General features: G+C 40.1%; 1 protein-coding gene and 1 long non-coding RNA gene across 10 annotated transcripts in view; one reads left to right on the forward strand and one right to left on the reverse strand.

The window, feature by feature from the left end:
* The window catches only part of SLC37A1 (solute carrier family 37 member 1), a 35,139-nt gene that overhangs the window by 11,861 nt on the left and 1,727 nt on the right, over nucleotides 1–21,551 (reverse strand). For 3 of the 9 annotated variants that reach the window (XM_030283603.4, XM_072935510.1, XM_072935508.1), the window contains exons 3-12: nucleotides 18,770–19,035; nucleotides 16,978–17,059; nucleotides 16,023–16,143; nucleotides 14,142–14,220; nucleotides 13,196–13,331; nucleotides 11,670–11,746; nucleotides 9,703–9,869; nucleotides 8,680–8,717; nucleotides 4,095–4,178; nucleotides 209–340 (exon numbers count right to left, since the gene is read on the reverse strand). In XM_030283603.4, coding sequence (XP_030139463.4) covers nucleotides 209–340; nucleotides 4,095–4,178; nucleotides 8,680–8,717; nucleotides 9,703–9,869; nucleotides 11,670–11,746; nucleotides 13,196–13,331; nucleotides 14,142–14,220; nucleotides 16,023–16,143; nucleotides 16,978–17,059; nucleotides 18,770–18,825 — 972 coding nt within the window. In that variant the 5' untranslated portion in view covers nucleotides 18,826–19,035. Of the gene's footprint in view, nucleotides 1–208; nucleotides 341–4,094; nucleotides 4,179–8,679; nucleotides 8,718–9,702; nucleotides 9,870–11,669; nucleotides 11,747–13,195; nucleotides 13,332–14,141; nucleotides 14,221–16,022; nucleotides 16,144–16,977; nucleotides 17,060–18,769; nucleotides 19,057–21,551 lie in introns of all 9 variants that reach the window. The other 6 variants (XM_030283600.4, XM_030283608.4, XM_032750610.3 and 3 more) reach the window with 2 other exon arrangements.
* LOC140685065 (uncharacterized) lies at nucleotides 4,767–5,038 on the forward strand. The gene is made up of 2 exons (XR_012058240.1): nucleotides 4,767–4,905; nucleotides 4,955–5,038. It is a non-coding gene; the product is annotated as an uncharacterized lncRNA (long non-coding RNA).

Genomic DNA, 21,551 nt, shown 5'->3' on the forward strand with positions numbered 1-21,551 from the left:
TCTTGAACATTATCAGAGAGGAAGCTGAAGGGAGCAGTGAGGTCCCTTCTCAGCCCCCTTTCCTGCAAATTAATCAAGCCCAAAGTCCCCTGCATGACAAGACCCGTGATGCAAAGTTAACACCCACTACTGCAGCACCTAGAACTTCATGGAAACATAAATTCTGAGGCAAAACTTCATTCTGAAGAGGAGCAGCACAGGCACTCACAGGAATCCTCAGGGCCCCAAGGAAGCTGATGGCTGATGTCCCATGCCTGCCTTCCCCCGTGGCCACGGTGCTGGAGCTCAGTGACACGCTGCAGTTCTCACTGTCAGTGAGTAAATGCTGCATCTCTGCATCCTGCAACGTCCCCCAGCAACAGGGAAAAGAGAGAAGAGAACAAAGAAACAAAATACGTATCAAGAAATCAAACAGCTCCAAAATAATTTTAAAAACAAGTGCCTAATTTGTCACAGAAAGTTATAGCTTTTAAAAATGTCTTGGTGTGGACAGCCAGAGCATACAGAGAGAGCAGAGACTATATTCAGGATATCAGGTGGTATCTGTCTTTGTGCATACAGTCCATAATGGAACCAAGTTTCTGTTCTATTGAAGAACAATTTCAGGTTGCAAAACCCCCACATATTAAGAGTACAATGAAATAAAACAGTTTCCAATCTTCCCTCACCCCACCACATAAATGTGGTCTAATTAAAGCTGAGTCCTACAACATTGTGTACAATACATTTCTGCAAGGATACATTTCTGTATAAAATAATGAATTATCTTCTTTCTGTACAAATACTAAGCCAATTTTTAGGCTCTGTAACATCATCTTACTGACTGATCTAAATACAGGCCATCTTTCCACATGAATTATGGACAGTGAGTGATTTATGTCAAGCAATCACCTTTTTTTTTTTTTTTTCGAATTTGTTCCATTTGAGCACTGCAATCCTCAAATTATAAAAGCCTGGAGTTCACCAGCATTGCCCAAGTTGTGAATTCTGAGTTCTTTTCTAGTACTAGGAAGGATTTTATTCCAAGAATTCCATTGGCTGCTAAGAATACTTGTGGAGCAAGCTACCACTGCACAAGAACAAGCCATCCCAGTGTAGCCAGGAGGGTTTATGTTATTTTTAATCCTCTACCAGACTGAAGTGAACTCTCAGAATAGAACTGGAAATTTACATCTTACAGCTGTACACAGAAAAAAAAAATCAGGTATAAATAGACCCCAGTACTTCTTCTCCAACTTGGAAAAAGGATGGGATGCAGCTATCCTCCCTTTCAGCTGCTTGCTGAGAGGCTTTACCAAGCTGTGCACTTTTCCTATTTATGTATTCCACACACTGTCTTCCTTCTCCTAATTCTTCAGCATCTGAACAAAGCCTCAATGAAGAATTAAGCCCCAAATATATATTTGACTGTAGGTTAGAAAGGATATAACAGCAGGCTGTTCCATTTCCAGTGCTTATTGCAAAGATGAAAACTTGGATTAATATTTGCTAAACTGATGGGGGAAGAAAAAAAAAAAGTGCTGGAAAAATTCAATTCTGCTATTTTACATTCAGTGATTCTAAATAAATTCAGTTTTTAAATAACATCATTTAGAAGAGGGAACCAGGGAACCATCTGGACACCTGAGCCCAGACACTCAGCACAGTTTTAGAAGCTGCCATGCAGCATCCAAAATTCTAGACGTGATTGTTAGATGGGACGCAGGACTTAGAGGAGTCCAGTCTGGGCTCAGGTGATAAAGCATTAACCAGAAGACAGAAAATACATCTAGAGACCTTTGACATGGCCCTGCAAACCTTTGTCATGGCCCAGGAGTCACTCCATCAGCATAAAAAATATTTACCTTCAGAATTACTGGAGCAACTTCAAAACTTAAACTATTTTAACAGCACCAATTCAAACTGTAAGTTATTACATTTTTTTTTAAATATGAGAGAGAGAGGAGAAAAAGAGGGGAAAAAAGAAGGGTTTAAACAGTGAAGCTCCCCACTAGATTTTAGATGGTGTCTGAGTATCTCCTGCACAATCAGCACAGCAAACCCAGCCAGGACTGTCTGAGGCAATGCTGCTCATTTCTCAGACAAGAAGCTCTCAATCTGTTTTAGAGGAGTGAGTAAATATTGCAGCAAAGGTGACCAAAGTCCAAATAACTTATTTAAACTCATGCTGGAAACTTTTGTTGATGATTTGGGGGTTTTTATGCTGCACACAGCTGAAGGATAAATAAACCCAGCAGTTTGTGCTTGGCAGAGATGACTTGTACAGCCTTGCCAGCTTGTCTCAGAGCATGATTAGGCATATGGCACATTCTTGATCTCTGGGGAAGGATTCATTATCCCACAATTTTGTGTCATTTTTAAGAGGCCAACCTAACATAAGCAGCAATGGAGGCACAGAGGTATTCAGGTCACACAGCCAAAAACACATTCTGCTTTCAATCACTGCAGATCCTGAGCATTTGCTTCCTTTTTACAGTAATTGCAGAGGTCAATGAAAACCCAGTAAAAGCTGCCATTCCAGTGTGCTTGGAGACCAACCCATAAATGCAAAACATCTGCTGTTTGTGGAGGCTCAAAAGCTGATTGTGAAAATCAGCTCCCAGTAACTGCACCACAACAGGGGAAGATGTTCAGCTTTTCTGTCACTGGCAGAAAACCAGAAAGCCCCAAAGAGTGATAAAGAAGGGGTTTTCATGATTTTTTTCCTTCTTTTTAAACCTTGTTGAGACTCTGTATTACAAACATACCCCAGCTGGCAGGGTGGAGAGAGAAGGGGGGATATTCCCAGGATTTCCAGCAATTCCCCCAGCTCACTGTCCCTCTGTCCTGCTCCCAAAGGACACCAGTCAGTGGGACAGGGGTACATTCTCCTCAGCCTTTGCTAGGCAGACCATTCACAAGGTGGCAGCAGCAGAGCTAAAAAGGAAATCTCTGCTGATTTCTGTGGTTTTTAAGCTCTGTCATCATGATTTAGAGCCACAGATTGGCTGAGGTTGGAAAGGACTTGAAGATCATCCAATTCCAGCCCCTTTCCACAATCCCAGGTTGCTGCAAGCCCCATCCAGGCTGGCCTTGGGCACTTCCAGGGATGGGACAGCCACAGCTTCTCTGGGCCACTTGTTCCAGTGCCTCACCACCCTTTTTTCCACACATTTCAAAGAATTTCTTCCCTAAAATCCATCCTGTCTAAAGACACCTGCTGATATCTTTACATCTCCTCTTACCTTCCAACTGGCTGTGAAATAGCACTGACAAATGGTTTCTGGGCTGGAGATTGTTGTTTGGCATCTCTAAACTAAAATAATAAACTCAGTACAGAGGGGGTTTAAGGTGTATTGAAATGCTTCCTTAGCAAAAATTTCAAAACTTTTTGACCAACACTGATTATTCCACCCTGTGAATGCTCATTATTATTCACCAGGCAAAGGATAAAGAGAACAGGAAGTTTCTGTTTTCCTGGAAAAATCTGAAAGAAGTTAAAAAAAAAAGTTATCCTCTCAGGATACAATGTGCCAAGTGTACTGAATGCAAACACAAAATTTCAGATGGGAATTTTCAGTTCATGTCCATCACAAGACAAAATGGTATTTTGCCCACAAAATGGGCAAGTCCAGAATTCATTTTCTAGTGAGAAATAGCAGCCCTTATGGTTATGAGTTTTAAGCAAGATTTTTGTGAATCATTGTGTATATTTAGAACTCTCCATCTCCAGATATAATCTTGTTAAGTACAGACAGCTTTTGAAAGGAAAAGGGAGAGAAGTGAGACTGCAAGGACTGGTCACAATATACATAATTTAAATATTTCAAGTGGGCTGCCTTTAAAGTATTTTGCAGTGCGTTATTTTTGATGGAATGGTGTCAAGATCACAAAATACCCACAAATTGAGCTAGCACTGCCATCTCACACAGCTTAGTTTGCATTACTTATGGCAGTTAAGGCTTAGTTCCCTCCTCTGAAGTTACATTTGTGTGTGAAGATGGAAGCAGATTTCAGCATCATAAAAAGAGGAATAATCTGTACAAACTGCAGATGTTTCATGTGAGCATTAAGAAGTCTTCCATGCTATTTTACAGCAGTATTTTATATTTTACCTGAGGTTTGCCATTTTCCTTAGCATTTAAGGTTGGCATCTGGATTCTGCACCGAGAGGCACCATTCAGGAAGGTTTTAGAACTCTAAAAAAAGAAAACAAACGCCACATTTCATATTTTTGCCTTTTTTTTTTTTTTTAAGGATCACATTATTGTCAATCATCTCTCTGGAACAAGTTTTTGTGCATTGTAACATAAACATGACCCCAACTGCAGCATCTTTAATTTGATGACCGTGTGTTTTGAGTTTTTCAAGTGCTTACACAGACCTATGGCAATGGACATAAAATGCACTCACAAATTGATCTGAAGGCTTATTTCACACTGGTTTTAGACAGAAGAAGCTGAATTCAGAGCACAGTCATGCCCCTCTCAACATCTGTAGCTGCTTTTTCCTCTACTCAACTTACTTACATTGCAAACTCAGTTTTTGCTCTTAAGCAACAACTACAGAAGTTGGTTTGTTTCGTGAAAACCTTGATTTTTCACTTTCCTAATCCCTTTAAGAGAAAAGTTCATCCCTTCATCCTACATTCTATAACACTGTATTCTTTTAGCCCATTAATGCACTGAGTTCTTGTGGACAGGAGTATTGATAAGGAGTCCACCAAGTTCCAGAAGAAAAAACAAAACAAAAAGCAACACTTTAGGTACCAGATGGACTTGCTTTTTATCCTTATTTATTAACAAGTACATTCCTTTGTCAGTTCACACCAAAATTCACCAGAAAACACCATTGGAATTCACTGCATTCACTGGAAAACACCATTCTGAGATCTTTAGTCTAGAAAGATTTACCAGGGACATTCAGGTTTGTCTGCTGAATTAAATATACAACTCTAAAGTAGGTTTGCAGTCAGGTATGGACAACCTATTGCTAAATCCAAAAGAGGCACTGTGTATTCCTCAGGGGTGAGATGTTAAGTGTCTAATCACACATTGAACACCACATTGAAAAAAAACCAAAAAACAAGATAGAACAATAAAACCCCTACAAACTCTGCCCCAAATAACCCACTCCTCAACCACCACAAATAAAAAAGGAATGCAAATCCTCACTGAACAATCCAGATCAAAAATCAATCACTAAGTAATTCTTCCTCCCCCCCCCGCCCCCAAAAATCAAGAATATGTATTTCAGTATTTTTTACACAAATTGCAATTCATCAATCAAATCCTTCTAAGAAGAAAATACACTTTTGAGGATTAACTGTGGTAATTCTGCAGCTCAGTACAGAGCTGAGGCACAAGCAGTATTGGACATGCATTCCTCAAAATAAACCAACAACACTCGAGCCTCCAGGGTCTGATAGAACAGATTTTTATCTCACAGAAAATCTGGTTCTTGTCAAAAATGGGATTTACAAGAATCCACAGGGAAGAAAATCCATCACCTAGAGACAAGTCATCTACATTTTTAATCAGCAGCTCAGCAGAGAAAAAATGAATGACTTTTTCATTTGACTGTCAAAAAATAAGATTTACTACGGTAAGGAGAAAATGTCTAGGGAAAAGAACTAGACTGAGAGGCTGCACATTTAATACTTAGGCTTCTTCCTCTTTTTCAGGAGATAAAAACTGCAGCCAGGTAATTTTTAAATGCACAAGCACAAGGAGTTTAAGGGAGGGAAGTTTTCTGGGAATGCAAAGTGGAGACAAAGGAAGTTCTTAGAGTACAAAGACAGGTTTGTATGAACATGATATAACCATGGTGGGGGGAAAAGGCACAGGGAGGAAAGATGAGAAGCAATAAAACCAGCTCTAAATCACATTTCCCAATGGGGAAATAAAAAGTTAAAAATCTCCTCGTCAACTTTCATAAAGGAAGTACAGCAATTCTGAAGAACACCCACTGACTTCTCACTTGCATTTGTCATAGGTACAGCCCTTCAGAAAGTCAAGATTAAGCCTCCAGTGCCAGCATTTAGAAGCACTTGATTGTCCTCAAGTATTTATTTGGAAACAAATTTCAGATGGGTAAATCAGAGCCAAGACGAATCGAGGCAAAGGAAACACAGCCCAGGAAACCAGAGAATAAAGAGAAAGAACCACACGCTCAAGGCTCTGTGCCTGACTCTCCATCTGTGGCTTTGGACAGCTCCATGAAATCAGATTACTCACCACTACAAACTCTGTGGAAATATCGGCCTCACCACCATGCTGCAAATAAACATGAGACCAAATTCATCCAAGGCTGACATCACACAGAGAGGACTGTGATCTCTCAATCTTAATAGAAACCCTGAGTCCTTCCCTCGTGCTGAGCATTTATTTTAGTGCTGCTTAAATTTAACTGGCCTCATTCTTCCACAAGGAGATTTAGTTTTTAGCACCAGCCAGCAGAGCTGCCTGCACCTGCCCAGGACATTTGGCCAAAATTTCCTGCCACAGCCTTATCAGAAAAGCAAGTGTGTATGTTTAATGCCTCAAAAAAAAAAAAAATTCTAATTATTTGCAAAAGTACATAAAGTTGTGCAGGCTGTTACCAGAATGACTGAACAACAACAAAAAAAAAGACAGCAAGTATTTTACAGCTGCCAAATTCTATGCCATGTACAACACAGATCAAATATTTTTTCCCTATTTTACTACATCAACCTCCCTTCAATTAGCACTCACTTTTCTTTATACAGTCAGAAGCTGTCATCACCACATCTACATCTGGACATCCTGAACTCCTACCTAATTAATTTCCTTAATTTCTAAGACCACCTGTCTGTGGTGAACAGAAGGTGTGAGCCCCTTCCACAAGGGTTTAGAATCTTTGCAGACCATTCAGGAGTGAAGTATTTGGACAGTTCCAATGACATAAAGCTCCCCAGGACAAGGCAAACCTCAATCTGAGAAGGGTCCAAGGCAAGTGGGGAAGCCCTGTGAATAACTTCTCCCAGATTTCCAGATGTGAAATGGGAATAGGGAAGGAGGAAATTATTCCTTTTGCTCTACCAGAGCAAGGTTTCCAGGGAAACAGGAGGTCAAATGCATCTCACACAGTGAGAGTGAGCCTGGGGCAGTGACCCTGCTGCTGCTGCTCTAGTGAAGACTGAGTCAAATCCTCCTCCTTTTCTGCAACTGGGGAAATTTCCTCCTAAAATACTAACTTTTTTGTTAAAAGTATCATGATAAGTAGATATTCCATATCAGAATTTTCCACACTAGCTCACTGAGACATATGGGCAACATACTGTGCAGAGCTCTTTACTTATGCTCTCCACTAAAAGTGTAGTTGTAACAAATAAATATTTATTTCTATAAATCTTAACTGGATATTCTGTAAAAACAATGCTCTGAACTACATAAAAGCTAAGGAAATGGGACTCTTTAACAGCAGGCAATGAGAGTCACTTAAAATACTCTCATATTTGACAGAAGTTACTTCTAAGAAATGAAAGAGAAAAAAAAAAAGTAAAATACAGAGCATAGTGTGAGCCCACCTTGTCTCACAGGAATAAAATAAGAATAGTAGTTCCACAAACCATCAAAAGCATTCAGAAGTGCTTTATCAGAACTTTATCAGAAGTGCTTCATATGAAGATATAAAAACATTAACTGGAAAAGAAAAGAGAACACAGACTAGAAAAGTTGCCTTCAGTTCCTGTTCAAGAGCATTTAAAATGTAAAATACCATTGATTTAAAAACATTAGGTGGTAAAAAAAGAGCAATCAACCCTGTACAATCTACCTGTAAGACTGGAAAAGAAAATGCACAGTTCACCTGAATCCACACGTACAGACAATTTCCATGTGGGATTCCCTTGGGACTTTGACCATCAGCCCTGATTTGCCCTCAGACATGGGAAACCTCATGGGCTGCTCTGCCAATCCCCTCTACTATTCCAAAAAAATACTTGGAAATGTGGCAGACCCGATTGCCCAAGGGTTCCTGGGAGCCTGGAGCAAGAACTGCTCCAGATTTTGGCTGCAGTAGAGACCAACAGAGAGCAGAGTCTCAGGGAGCACGAAACAAGATCCTGTGAGCACAATCCTGAACAGAACTGGGCCAGGAATGACAATTCTGTCATGAGAAGTTACACACAGCTGGTCTTCCTAATGCTCTCCTTGTTGCCTTTCCCTGCTTTTTACTTTTCTCCAATTTCATCTGGATTGCTTTCCTCTTCTTGGGTTCACAGCTTTACAGGGCAGAAAAGGAATCATCTCACACAGTAACTCGGGATCTCCTAGGGAAATCTTTCCACCACTGACACCACTTTCTAAAATATTTAATTCTGAGCACACAAAATACCCCATGAAGATACTCAGGAAGACTGAAGAAAAGTAAGAAAACTCAAGAAAAAGCAAAAAAAAAAAAAAAAAAAAAAACAAAAACAAAGAGATGAACAGTTTTTACTTGATTTACTGTAATATCAAGTGTTCCAAAACAATTCACCTCTTGATTAATTTAGAGAGAAAATAAGCTCCTGGTGGTTTACCAGTGAAGCACAGAAGACCAATCATTGCCTCAAGCACAGCATCAGTTAAAACAGGCTGGCACAAAGAACCACACACACAATCTGATTCACAGAACAATCTTAATAAACATGGCTATTAGGAGGCAAAAACCAAAAAAGAAAACATATTTACTTACACTGGACGGTGTGCAGGAGCAACTGACATCTTTAGGATCTGAAATAAAATACCACACATAGCTAAGAGTGAAAACAAGCCTAAGAAATCTCTTAAAACACTTTAAATAGTGTCACTTACTGACAATAAACTGACAGCAGAGATAAGAAGTGCTACTCTGGCTGCCCAGCTAGTTCAGAATTCTTTTATCTGCCAAAATTTACCTCCTGAGACAGGACAGTTACAGTAAAACAAGCATTCACATCTCTGAGTCTGCACAGGGACAGGATGGGGTATTCCTCTTCAATTTCTAATTTAAGGTGTCAAAAGCTGCTCCCTCAGCTGATGGCCCAGAGGAGGATGGGGTGGGGGAATGGCAGCACAGAAGGTGTCCTGCAGCCACCTGGGACCTTTTGCCACTGAAGGTCACACTGACAGCATTTCCCAGCACAGGGGCTGCTGACAGGACAGGGGCTGAATTCTGGAGTGTCACTGTGTCAGGGGACCAGAGCAGGAACAGCTGAGGGGGCTCAGCCTGGAGAAAAGGGGGCTCGGGGTGTTTTATTGCTGTCTGTAATTCCCTGCCAATCAATCACTAAGTAATTCTTCCCCCCACTCCCCCCAGAAAATCAAGAATATGTATTTCAGTATTTTTTACACAAATTGCCCTTCATCAATCAATTCCTTCTAAGAAGAAAATACACTTTTGAGGATTAACTGTGGTAATTCTGCAGCTCAGTACAGAGCTGAGGCACAAGTAGTTTTGGACATGCATTCCTCAAAATAAACCAACAACACTCGAGCCTCCAGGGTCTGATAGAACAGATTTTTATCTTACAGAAAATCTGGTTCTTGTCAAAAATGGGATTTACAAGAATCCACAGGGAAGAAAATCCATCACCTAGAGACAAGTCATCTACATTTTTAATCTGCAGCTCAGCAGAGGAAAAATGAATGACTTTTTCTACCAAGTGCTCTGGGAAGAAGCTCTCTAAGCACAGGCACAGCTTGAGGAGTAGGAGCCCTCCATGGCTGAAGCACTCACGTTCAATAAGGAGCAGGAAACAAACAACTCCCATGACAGCCACGATGACCCCAGGCACCACAAAGGAGAGACCCCAGCACGTGGACACCCAGTAGGCAGCAATCAAGGATCCCAAGATATTCCCCACTGAAGTGTGTGAATTCCAGACTCCCATGATCAAACCTCTCCTGCATTAAAAACAAACAAACAAAACACACAAACCCACAAATATTCATCTTAAGAGTTAATCGCTTGAGAAAAGCGTATCAAAATGGTTGTGCAGCTGTGGTGTCAGTGAAATATATCATATGGTTCTTTAACTGATCATTTATTTATGCTACAATCTCCACCTGGCAATTTCAAGGCACCTAAATATTAATAAACCTGTTGTAAACACTCTGTGCATGACAGAATTTATCCTGCACTTATGGCATTTAAAAACACCACTAGGTCTTGCATATTTCTGGACAGCTTCTTTATTAAAACAAATATGCTGATGTTGTGTAGCATGTGGACACCAAGTCTGATGCTTTTGGGAATAAAAATCCTCCTGCAAACACATTGCACCGATAATCTGATGCTTGCAGCACATGTCAGACTCTTCATGCAGAAGAAAACAAACTGTAGAGGACATAGAGGATATGTGGAGCAAATTCAGTATTTTCTGATCCCATTCTGGACTAGAAGATGACACCTGCACCAGTTTGACTAAAACACACATCAGGTTTCTGTCTGCCTGGAAATCCCACACTAGTGCTGCTGCACATCAGCTCTCTCTGAGCTAAAGTAAAGCACAAAAATCCCACTGAAGTCATGACAGCAGGGATTTCTTTTTCCCCCCTTTTAAGTCATGGGAAAACTGCCTTGCCCTCAGCAGGATTTTACCTGGAGCAGCCTAACTTGAACAAAGCCAAATCTTTTCCATGGCCTGAAGACAAAATCTACGAGTTCTGCTCATGCTTCATGGAATTAGAGCAGAATGCAAACAAGGACCAGGTCACTGACATTTAAACCAGAGCCCTACTCACCAGCCCACTGTCTGGCATCCTAAAAGTAAAGGACGTTGCTTTTGCACAAAGCAAAGCCTGAATAAATGTATTTATTTTGCACAGACTCCCCACTCTTGTTCAATATTATATGACATCTACCATTCTCTTCATTTCCTAATGGAAAATTAGTTTGAGGATACATCTTTTTAACTATCCTGTGGTTTATATAAAAATCAAACACTGAATTTCAGTACATCCTTCTCTGGAACGGATTAACAGTAATGGTCTACATATACAAAGGATGGTATCACAGTGGCATTATTATATGCTACATGCATCAACCATTACCAGAGACAGCGGGTTTGGCATGTAACTCTTGCAAAATTTATGGAAAATTACTTTATGGTGTGACAAAATAAACATCATGAGTGGTCACTGTGCAGGATTAAGATGAAAAAAAAAAAACCCAAAACCATAAAACAAGCCAAGCAGATGATTTAAAGAAGGTGATAAAAATAGGTTGAATCAGCTGTCATATGTATTTTGTCTTCTAAAATAAGTTTTCAAGTTTACGTAAGTGTGTTAGAAAAAAAAGACATTACACAAAGGTATTTATTACAGTTATGCCCTGGCAACTGTTTTGAAACACAAATGAAAACACAGGAAATCTCACATTAAAAAGGCATAATAACAGCCTTTACTAAGAGTAGTTTTAGACTGTTTATATTCACAAGAATTATTCTAATACAATTCTGAAATAATTAATCTGAAAAAGAGCTATCACTGAACAGTGTTTTGACATGAGGGAGACAGTTTCAAACCTATATATAAATTTAGCAGCATAACCAAGGGAGCTTCTCTCAAAATTCTAACTGCTTTGTTTCATTAAAAAAACCCCAAAATACCACAGAAGCCTAAGAAAGATATTTAAACAGATTATAATATCAAAGCTCAGAATTAATTCATCAGTACTTCCAAACCTTTGGATTATGTTTTTACCTTCCTTTTCCAAACCAGTTGCCAATACACGTAACGACACTCGGCCAGCCAGTGGTCTGCACCAGCCCATTGGCTATCTGAAAGTATATTAAAAAATAATAAATAAAGTTTTCCTGTCATAAACCAGGTTCCTACACAATTCCTGCTGAGTGCAGCGTTGGGAAAAGGAAGTCTACACAAATGCAATGAATTTAGAAATTTAGTGGGGTTTTGAAAGCATTTCTTTTCCCCTCAAGAATAAACAAAATTCTGCAGAGATTCTTCCCTCTACCTACATCTCTATAATTAGTTTATTATTTAAATCACAGAATACTGTAATTCAGTCACATATTTACCAAAAATCACACTGCTCTGAGCTGAAAAGAGAAGTGAATTCCCCACACTCAAGCAGCAGCATAACACTTATCTCAACTTGAGCATATGGCAAAGCATGTTTGCAATCAAATAAAGCAGAAAAAAAGGACAACTTTAGGGGAGACTGGATAACTTTAAAATGCTTAACAGACATCTGTAAATAAACTGAGAGGAGGAATTTAATTTAATATATTCAGGATGAAGTAAGAACTATTTCAGTCTCCACATTGCACAGAACATTAACTCATCTCAACTCCTGAACAGCTCCCTGTCTACAATTGCACCATAACACAAACATCACAATACCAAACCTCACATGCACAACGAGCATTTGAACATGCAACAAAAACCAACCTCACTCCACCCAACAAAAACCAATGGGGCTGGTGGTGTGAGACCCCCCCCTTGGAGTTATAGGGCTCACTGACCACATCCCACAGGGCAGAGACAGCTCAACCCTAAAGGAGGCATTTCCCGTCCTGGAAAACCCCTGATCCCAGAGATTAATTGGTGACAATTAATCAGTGCTGTGCCAGGTTAGTATCTCTCCATGCCAGCTTGCTCACTGCCATGCAGATGTGCAGAGGGGAAGAGTGTTATTGCAACAACATAGAAAGCAGCAGTGCAAGGTGCCAACCCTACCCTGCTCCTGACCTAAATTCCATTTTGGCCAATGGTAAAAATTCTTGTGACACCTGATCAGAGCTCTGAAAAATCTCCCCCAGTGAACCTCGTTACATAAGCTGCCTGTTCCCAGCCACACCAGTGTGGGAGACTGCTCATCATTAGCAGTGTAAATGGAATTTTCTTGCAGAGAAAGCCAGGATGTGTCACTCAGGTCTTGGCAGAGTGACAGAAGTAAACACCACTTGTTTCAAAACTCACCCGCATTTAAGCTTGCAAAGATCTGATTGCTGATTTGACACAGAGTGAAACACATTAATATGCTTTCAAAGATTTCTTTCACTAAAAAAAAATAAAACTCCACCATTTTTCAAAAATGAAGCCTGGGGGTACCCACTCTGTCACTTCTGCCTGTCATCAACAAGATATTCCAGCATTTACATCCTCCCACCCAACAACTCATCACTGAGTGCAAGTGAAAAACCCCCAGTATTAACCTAAAGAGCACCATGGGAGGAACTCAGTGCCTAAATGAACACTGTGCCTACCTGGGCTATGATGTAAAACCACAGATTATGCACATTATAGAAATAACCCAATCCAAACATTGCAGTGAAGAGTCCACTGGCGAGCATCCCCCCTGTCAGATAGTAGCGGATGGGCAGCCGCTCTCCGATGAGTCCACTTGGAACACGGGAGGAAACAGAGAGAAAAGCCATCATTAAAAATGAGACCACACCCCAAAAGCCCTCACAAATGAAGGATATTTTGTGCTGTTTAATTCTGGTTGAGGAGAAACTCTACTCGTAACTTCTGCTTGCCTTAGCAGCAGCAAAAGGACCATTTTTAGCACTTGACAGGAGGAAAAAAACCATAACAAAACACTTCAAGTTCATTAATTGCTAAGTTCTGACATCTGCACAAGCATCTTTCAGGAAGATAATCATCTGGAGCACATTCAAAGTCATTTACTTACAGAGTCATTTTCCAAATTATGTGTCTCCAGCCATTGAAAGTGAGACTTGTCTCCCTTGCTAACCATTCGAGTCATGAAGGTTCTGGCTTAGTCAATAAAAAGAAGCATCTCCAAACAGCAGCTAAGACTGCACACTTCAGGATGGGTTTGGTATTATTTTTAGGAGTTGTCTGCTCCCATTCTTTGACTAAAAAAGCCAGGACAATAATTTTAACCCAATCAGTGCAATTTAGAGACTGACTGGAGATACATTGACTGATTCATTTACATTCTAGATGAAAAAAAGACAGGCTAGACTTCAACCTGGAAAATATTCCTGCACAAGGCAGTCAAGATTGGTGCAGGTAAAAATCTTTCAGTGTATCAGAGGTTGATACCACTGGGGCTCAGAATCATGCTGGTTTTTTTGCCCTCAGCAATCAATTTCTCACTCTCCATCAGAACCTCTGAAGTAGGAAAGCACAGTATCACAAAAGTCAAACCACCATAAATAAACAGCAAAGAGAGTGGGGTTTTACCTTAAATACATCCCAACTGCATATGCACACAAAAATGAGTAATCCAGCGCTCCCAGTAGCTGTTTGTAGTTGCTCTTATCTAAAAAATTTTCAAAACAAATCATCACTTTAAATGTACTAATTACTTCCTAACCATTTTTACATATAACAAGAAAAAAGTCAATGAATGTGCACTGACATTCAATTTTCAATAGGCATATTTAGACTTCAGCAAACATTCTGCCATTCTGCCAATGTTTTATTTAACAAAAAAAAAATACACTTTGGCCTCTAACATATTAGGAAAATGTTGGTAGGCTCATCCTAAACTCTACCTTATTTAAAACAGCATTTTGGAATAGAGGAAACATCAGTTATTAGCAAGGTGCCCTTTTCTTAAAAGGCCTTAGGCAAAAGAAAATCCAAAATCCAATTTAACAAACTTGATTAAAAGTGGTAAGATGAGTTGCAAAAGCATGAGGTCTTAACAGTCAAAATGTCTAAAAAAAATTCACCATCATAGAGGCTTTTAAACAATCAGCTTTATATTAAAAAAAAATATATTAAGTTATTTAAATATTTAAAATATTAAATTATTTTTTAAAGCCTTTTGCATCTCATTTTCCAACTATTCACAAAGTAAAAAGAAATTCTGCTTAAAAAACACTCACAGTTCAGCCCTGCAGAGCAAACAACCATAATCACACCTAAATGGGAACTGCAGACAGGACAGAGGGAGCAAAGGGGCTCCACCCTGATGGAAACACCAAGTCAGCTCTCAAGGGACTTGAGCTCATACCCAGACAGTTTGTGCATTTATTTTGCAATAAATTGCCACAATTGGTATTGGCTTTGAGCAAGAAATCACAGATATTAAAGCAAATTCCTTCCTCCAGTGTTTTTCTGGCAAAATTCCTAGCTTTGCCAGAAAAAGACCTGAAAGAACAAGTCTAAGTGCCATTCCAAAGGGGCACTGGAAAAAGGAGAACATTTAGGCTGAGAAGTCTCCATTAAAAAAAGTCAATCAATATTTCAGACAAACAAACTCAATCTCCCCTTGGTCAAAGGACAAGAAACATTCTCCAGGTTTAAATGCATCCCACCTTGGGAATTGAATTTTTTCAGTAGACCCTGCAGCAGGACTTCATACATTGGATTTTGTCCACAGAAACCCCAGAGCTCAGATCTTTAATTATCTTTGAAGAGAGAGGGACTTTTTTTTTTTTAATTGCTAATTAAAGACTAGTTAGAATGTATGGCTAATCTGTTTCACCGTTTCTGGTAGCAATAAAAGTGTCAAGGAATGATTCAAAGTCTCATTTAAAGTCAAGTACAATTAAATTGAAATTTAAGTGTCCAGTAGGCAAATATTTTTTTCTATTCAAGTGAAAGGCCAGGTTCATAAACTATCCAGTAAGTTGTCAAGTCTCTCCTGCAATGAAGTCTCCCCTTTTCCTTTATTAAAATGGAGAGAAACATATTCCTTCAGGCAGATAAGGACTCTGCAAAATTCTAATTTAGATAAGCACCAAGTAATTTTACTTAAAAGATTGCTTGAATTAAACAAGCAGAAAATGATAATGATTGATTTTATTCTTCACCCTTTTTTCCTAAGCATGCATGCTAAAGACAAAACTCATTTTCTGAGTGAAAACTGATCTACTGAATTAATCTCTTAGATATAACAAGTAAAATAATATCCCTTAAGTGACTTTAAGTAGCAAAAAATCGTAAGGTAAGTCACAACTCCACTTTCTGTGGAGAAATCAGTGAGGACATGGAAAACTAAACACCCCTTCCATGTGAAGAAATAGCTAATTATTAATATATACAATTAATAATCTGAGTATCAGCTCATTATTAGGAAAGAAAGATACAAAACCAAAGAAAGCCAAGCCTTACCAAATGGCTCCCATCCACACTGAGAGGCATTAAATGGCTTTTTGACAGGCTGGATCTGGGCAGCATATTCTTTGTAGGAGTCAAGTTCAACTTGACTTGCACAATGCTTATGCAGCTCTCCCTGAAACAGAAAGGACATTTGAAAATTGAAAATTCACTTGCAAACTGGGGACTGATAACTCTCCTACAGCAAGAAATTTAACAATTCTGGATTTATATGTACCTGTGTCAAACCTACCAAAATCAGTAAAATTGCTGGCCCTTATTAATTGTGTGGTATTTTGCTGGGTGAAGCCACCATTACATGGTTAAGAAAAACATTGTACAGTGAACTGTTGTTCCTGACATTGAAAATCTTTAAACTTGAGCAGTAACAGTGGGCAAATACTTGATGTAACAAGTAACATCAAGTACTTTGCCCACTGTTGCCCCTCAGTTTTGTCCAATGCAGCACTGGGGGATTTGGTTTGTGTTTGGCAAGTTATAGACACTGAAGATTAAAGTTACAAACCCAGAATTGGAGAATTTGTGTCATCAGTTTCACTGGGAACAGCCACAAGGGTACAGAAAATGATGACCATGATGCTGAGCAGTACTGGGAACACTCTTGTAAATGCCAGTGGAATGTTCAACTCATCAGTTAAGAGCAGTTTTTCTCAACCATAAGAATGCAAACCTCTCAAATATCTCTAATTAGATTCATTCACATTAATTATATGTAGGCACAGCTGTTCCAGCCTAAAACCCAGACTTCAGGCAATATGCTAGGTGTGGTCTCACTAAAGTTTATCAAGCAAATATCACTGTGTGCCAGCTTTATCAATCTCTCATCTTGAAGGCATTTCAAGTTAAAGGTTAACCCTGCCTTTCACAACAGGAAATACTGAAAAAGACAACAACATCCGTGACTGACAGGAGCAGGAGGATGTTTAAACAAGGACACCACCTCTCTTACCTTCACTATACTGATAGGTTTCCTTGATAGATGGAAGCTGGCATACAGCAGGAAAGTGAGAGAGAAAATAAAAGCTCTATACCTATGACAGAAAAGAAAAAAAAAATTGAAAAATATTTTATTTCGATTTTATTTTTGCACTAAGTCACACAAAACCATTACACAAGTCATTGATAATATTGGAATAGTGGAAGACAAACTTTTTGAGCTCTCCAGCAGCCTGAAGAACCACCCTTCCAGTTATGCTGCTTCCCATCTGCTCTGATGTGGCCTTGGGAGGAGCCTGGTGGCACATGGGAACAGGCAGGACAACGTGGCAGTGCCCTGAGCCCACAGAGATGACCTGCCTGGTGTGCAACCCTCCTCTGGGGGCTGTTAAATGTCAGCTCAAAATTATTAAACATCAGCTCAACACACTGAGGGCCAGATTCCCTCCCTGTCTCACTGGGTTGGGTGGTATTGCTGGGACATAAGTGATGACTCTCTTAATTATCAGTTTGGAGAATTCCTTCTTTTCTTGCTGCTTTCAGGATTTTACTTTTGCCTTCCTCTAACAACAGAAATCAGTCATTTCCAGAGAGGGACAATGGGACTGACACTGCAGCACATGAACAGAATTGAGCAGCTTTAGGATTGGGAAGGAATTCTCCTTTGTGCCTCACTGGGATCCTTGGGTCTTTCTCTACAGTTCAGCTGAATTAAAAATGCATCTAAATTTCACTGTCAGTGCAAGCATTAAACAAAGATAATAATCTGATCTATTCTATTCCTTATCTGTGGTTTCAGTTGTTTAAGGAGAGCATTTTGTGGATTTGTGTTTTCAGAAGTACCCAAAGTGTGTCTCCTGGCTCCTTCTAGCCTTGATCTTAAAATTAACATCTGTAAATGTAAGTACATATGTACATATAAATATCTTATATCACACTGCCTACTACAGTCCCTGATTTTTAATTAACCCTTTTCAAGAATGTTTTGCCTTATGAACTTTCACATAACCAGGGTTTCATTTTATAATTCTGGCATATTCACAGGAAAGAAAGTCATCCCACAAGAAGAGTGATTCACCCTCATAACTGAAAAGATCCTCACAAGGGATAAAACTGCAATTACTTTGCTCCTGCTGCTCAACTAGTGAAAATGTCATAAAATGGCTCAGATGAAAGTGCTCCATCTTCCATTTGGGGTTTTTTTGGGGTTGTTTTTTTTTTTTTTGGTTTTTTTTTTTTTTTTTTTTTTTTTGTTATTCACACACAATTGATTTAGTATTCTGTCTCAGGAACCACATGAACTGAAGCCATAAAACTTCCAGGATTACTTTTCCTAATGCAAGGAGGATTTGATTTTTGTTTGGTTTTGCTAGGGGGTTTTGCTGTTTTTTATGTTCTTTTTAATAATGCAGTAGCAAGAACTAAAACTGTAATTCTACAAGTCTGTATCACACATCAAATTACCGGGGAGAAAAATACACTCTGGCGAAGAAAAGAAAGCTAATCTTGGGCACTCCTCCCACTGAGGATCCTGAAAATGCAATTTATTCTTTCAAATACATACCTTACAGAGAAAAGGACAAAAGGCTTTATTTTCTAGCACACTTGACTAGTAAGGGTTTGTCTGGATTTCCCATCAAAGTATCTCACTTTATAAATGTCAGCAATATTTATTTATCATACAACTGGCTGTCTGTTCTTCCTCTATGTATTAAGCAAAGAAAAAGCAAAAATTCTGAGCAAGGCAACAGTTACAAACTCACAGTGCCCACAGCAAGGATCACCACCACCACTTCTAGACTTACCACTGATCTCGTGAGAATGAAGTGATGAAACGGATCCCAGGAGGAAGCTGAGCCATCTACACTACAGCTGCTCCCAGACTGCAGGGGACACAATTATGGATGTGTGGCAGCGTTATTTGTTCTTCTGGAAGTCTAACAAAGATCCCCCAAAGCCTTTGGATTCCACAAGTGGAATATCTGCTGCTGGGTTGATCTCCTTGCAGGTCTTTTTTCCTTCTACCTTCAGTCACGACGTGGCAAATCCTTCACTCTGCCTTTGTTTACTGCTGATCTTCAAATAAGAGAAGCTGGTAAGTAAATAGTCTGGTTGAGTTATTTGGATATTTTCTAATCACGACATTTGAATTGGCAATTATCCTCTTCAGAGATAAGTAATTCACATCACTAAATTTCACATCAAAAATGCAGTGGAGAATTTTAAGCCTATATAAATTGCAGCATTCTCTGATGTTTTATAATTTATAATTTACTTTTAGAGCTGGGCATGGTAAATAGCAGTGGAGACACAAAGGAAAGATGCACTCAGAACTTGATCCAAAGCCAGCTTATATCAGAACACTCAGCTTTTGTCCCAGAATGACTACAAACAAGCAACTCCCCAGCTCACAAAGAACTGTTTGAGCACATCAGAAACATTCATCATGAGCTTGCAATTTGCTCAGAAACGGCTGTAGTGTTTCCAGCCTGGAATGAGAGACTCCTCCAGCTTGAGAGTGGGTGCTGCTAAACAACGCTGCCAGCAAGGCTTGACCAGCACTCCCTCTTCCATTTCCCTGACGCAGTATCAGCACTGCACAAAGCTCCACATCATCAGAAAACCTTGGAAAAGGAAAAACCAAGTTTTTTCCCCACTTGAGCTCCCGACACCAGCACAAGGGAGAAGGCAGGACCGTGTGTGTCCTCAGAATACAGAGAAGAGCGAGATTGCGGTGGTTTAGTTTAAATTCTCACAAAATTCCTCCTGTTTGTTCCAACGTGGGCTGAAGCCCCTTGACAATAAAACCCTCCCAGTTTATTCCAGGTGCTGGAACAGGAGCTGGCTGCACTGGCAGCTGCCAAGTCAGGTGGCAAAAAGAGCCGCAGGCAAAAGGTGTGACCAAAATTCAGGCAGGAAAACCCAGCAGGATCCAGGGACACTCCAGGACCCACAACCCTCCTGGCAGCCCTCTTTAGTGCCAGCACAAGCCACTGCCATGCTCCTGATGGGAACCTGGTAGGATTCAGGATGAGCTCTCCTGGTAAATATCGGGAGGTGAGCCAAAGCAAGAAAGCAGAACTGCCAAACCCACGGCTGGTGTTCACCTGGGAATTTTAGGGGCTGCCACAGGGCAGGTGAAGGTGTGAGATTCTCCTCTCATCTTCACTGCCCCACCTTACTACAGAAATCAAAGCTACTTGTCTTCAGCCAGGTAAGTGACAACAAACAGGATCTGCCAGATCCAAGCTGGCAACATGAAAGCTTCACCACCTCCAGAGGCTTTATCCCCAGGAATAGAGGAACACTACCCCCTCTTTACATAACTGAGTATCCCACCAAAGATCAAGGTTTTGCTCCTTGATCTTAACACATTTTTGTCATACCTCTATTTTTTTCTACAGTATCCTGGTTCAGCTTGTCACCTTCCTACCCTTAAAGTGAATTGACTTGCTAATCTCGTTTGGCATGTTCCACCCCCTCCCTGGCCCTGAATCAGACTGTGCAATTAATCAAACCCCATAATTATTCCTGCCCAACACGAGTTTCCTATCTCCTCTCTGAGGTTGCTGAGGTGAGAGAAAGTGCAACCCTACCCCCTCCTCCCAACTCCAGATAATGATCCCTGGCTCCCTTGTGTCAGACCTTGTAGTCCTACAGCCATGGTTCAGGTGCCTGATCCATCAGAAATCCTGCCCTGAAATACAGCTGATCCAATAAAGAATATTAACTCATTCCCTGGCAGCAAAATGGCCACACAGAATAAATCCAAGGCAGAGGGTCATAAAGACAAGGACTAAAACCTGGGATTGCCCCCCACAGTCACAGCTGGCTAGTTAGGTCAGATTTCAAAATAATTATTTCTCATCAGTAATCTGTGTTTGGTTGAAATGAGACACAGATAGCTCCAAGAGGAAGAAAAAAAAAGAGGTTGGCACAGGTAGCTCACAGCAGGAGTGAATTTTGCCTCCAGCAGTAACAGATTCATTTCAGGGTGATCCCAAACCCCATTTCTCCTCTCTCACAGTCCCCTCCAAACACCAAAATGATTTCACCAACCACCCCAAGTGAGGCGACAGAAATACCAAGTGGGAAAGAAACCTGAGAAGCCAGTAAAGAACAAACACCTGAGGTCAAACACTTCCTTAAATAGTTCTCTTAAAAAAGAATAGGGCAGGGCAATTATCATTATAGCAAAGCAATTGTTTAACAGGTTACTATTTAACAGCTCTAGTGCAAGCAGGAAAAGACTTTACACGTCTTACAAAAGGTTTCAGCGCTCAGTGGTCACGCCAGGCTGCACATCTGTGCACCTGCTGCACAGATCATACTCACACCACTTCCCAGCAGTGTATCCTCAGGATAAATCCCATCACAAGGATCCCAGCCACTCCCAGCAAAGATGACTGGACTATCAGCAGCACAGAGAGAACTGCAGCTAACTCTATTTGACAGGTGCTGATTTCATTTTACGTACGGCAGGGAGAAACACCTGAGTTCTCATTTACATTTTCAATAACTTGTTTCTGTCTCCACATATTTCTAAGTTCCTCTGACACTCACGTGCATTTTAATAAACACAAAAAA

Source organism: Taeniopygia guttata, chromosome 1 (genome assembly GCF_048771995.1).
Source record: "Taeniopygia guttata chromosome 1, bTaeGut7.mat, whole genome shotgun sequence".
In the NCBI taxonomy this organism is placed as follows: Eukaryota; Metazoa; Chordata; class Aves; order Passeriformes; family Estrildidae; genus Taeniopygia; species Taeniopygia guttata.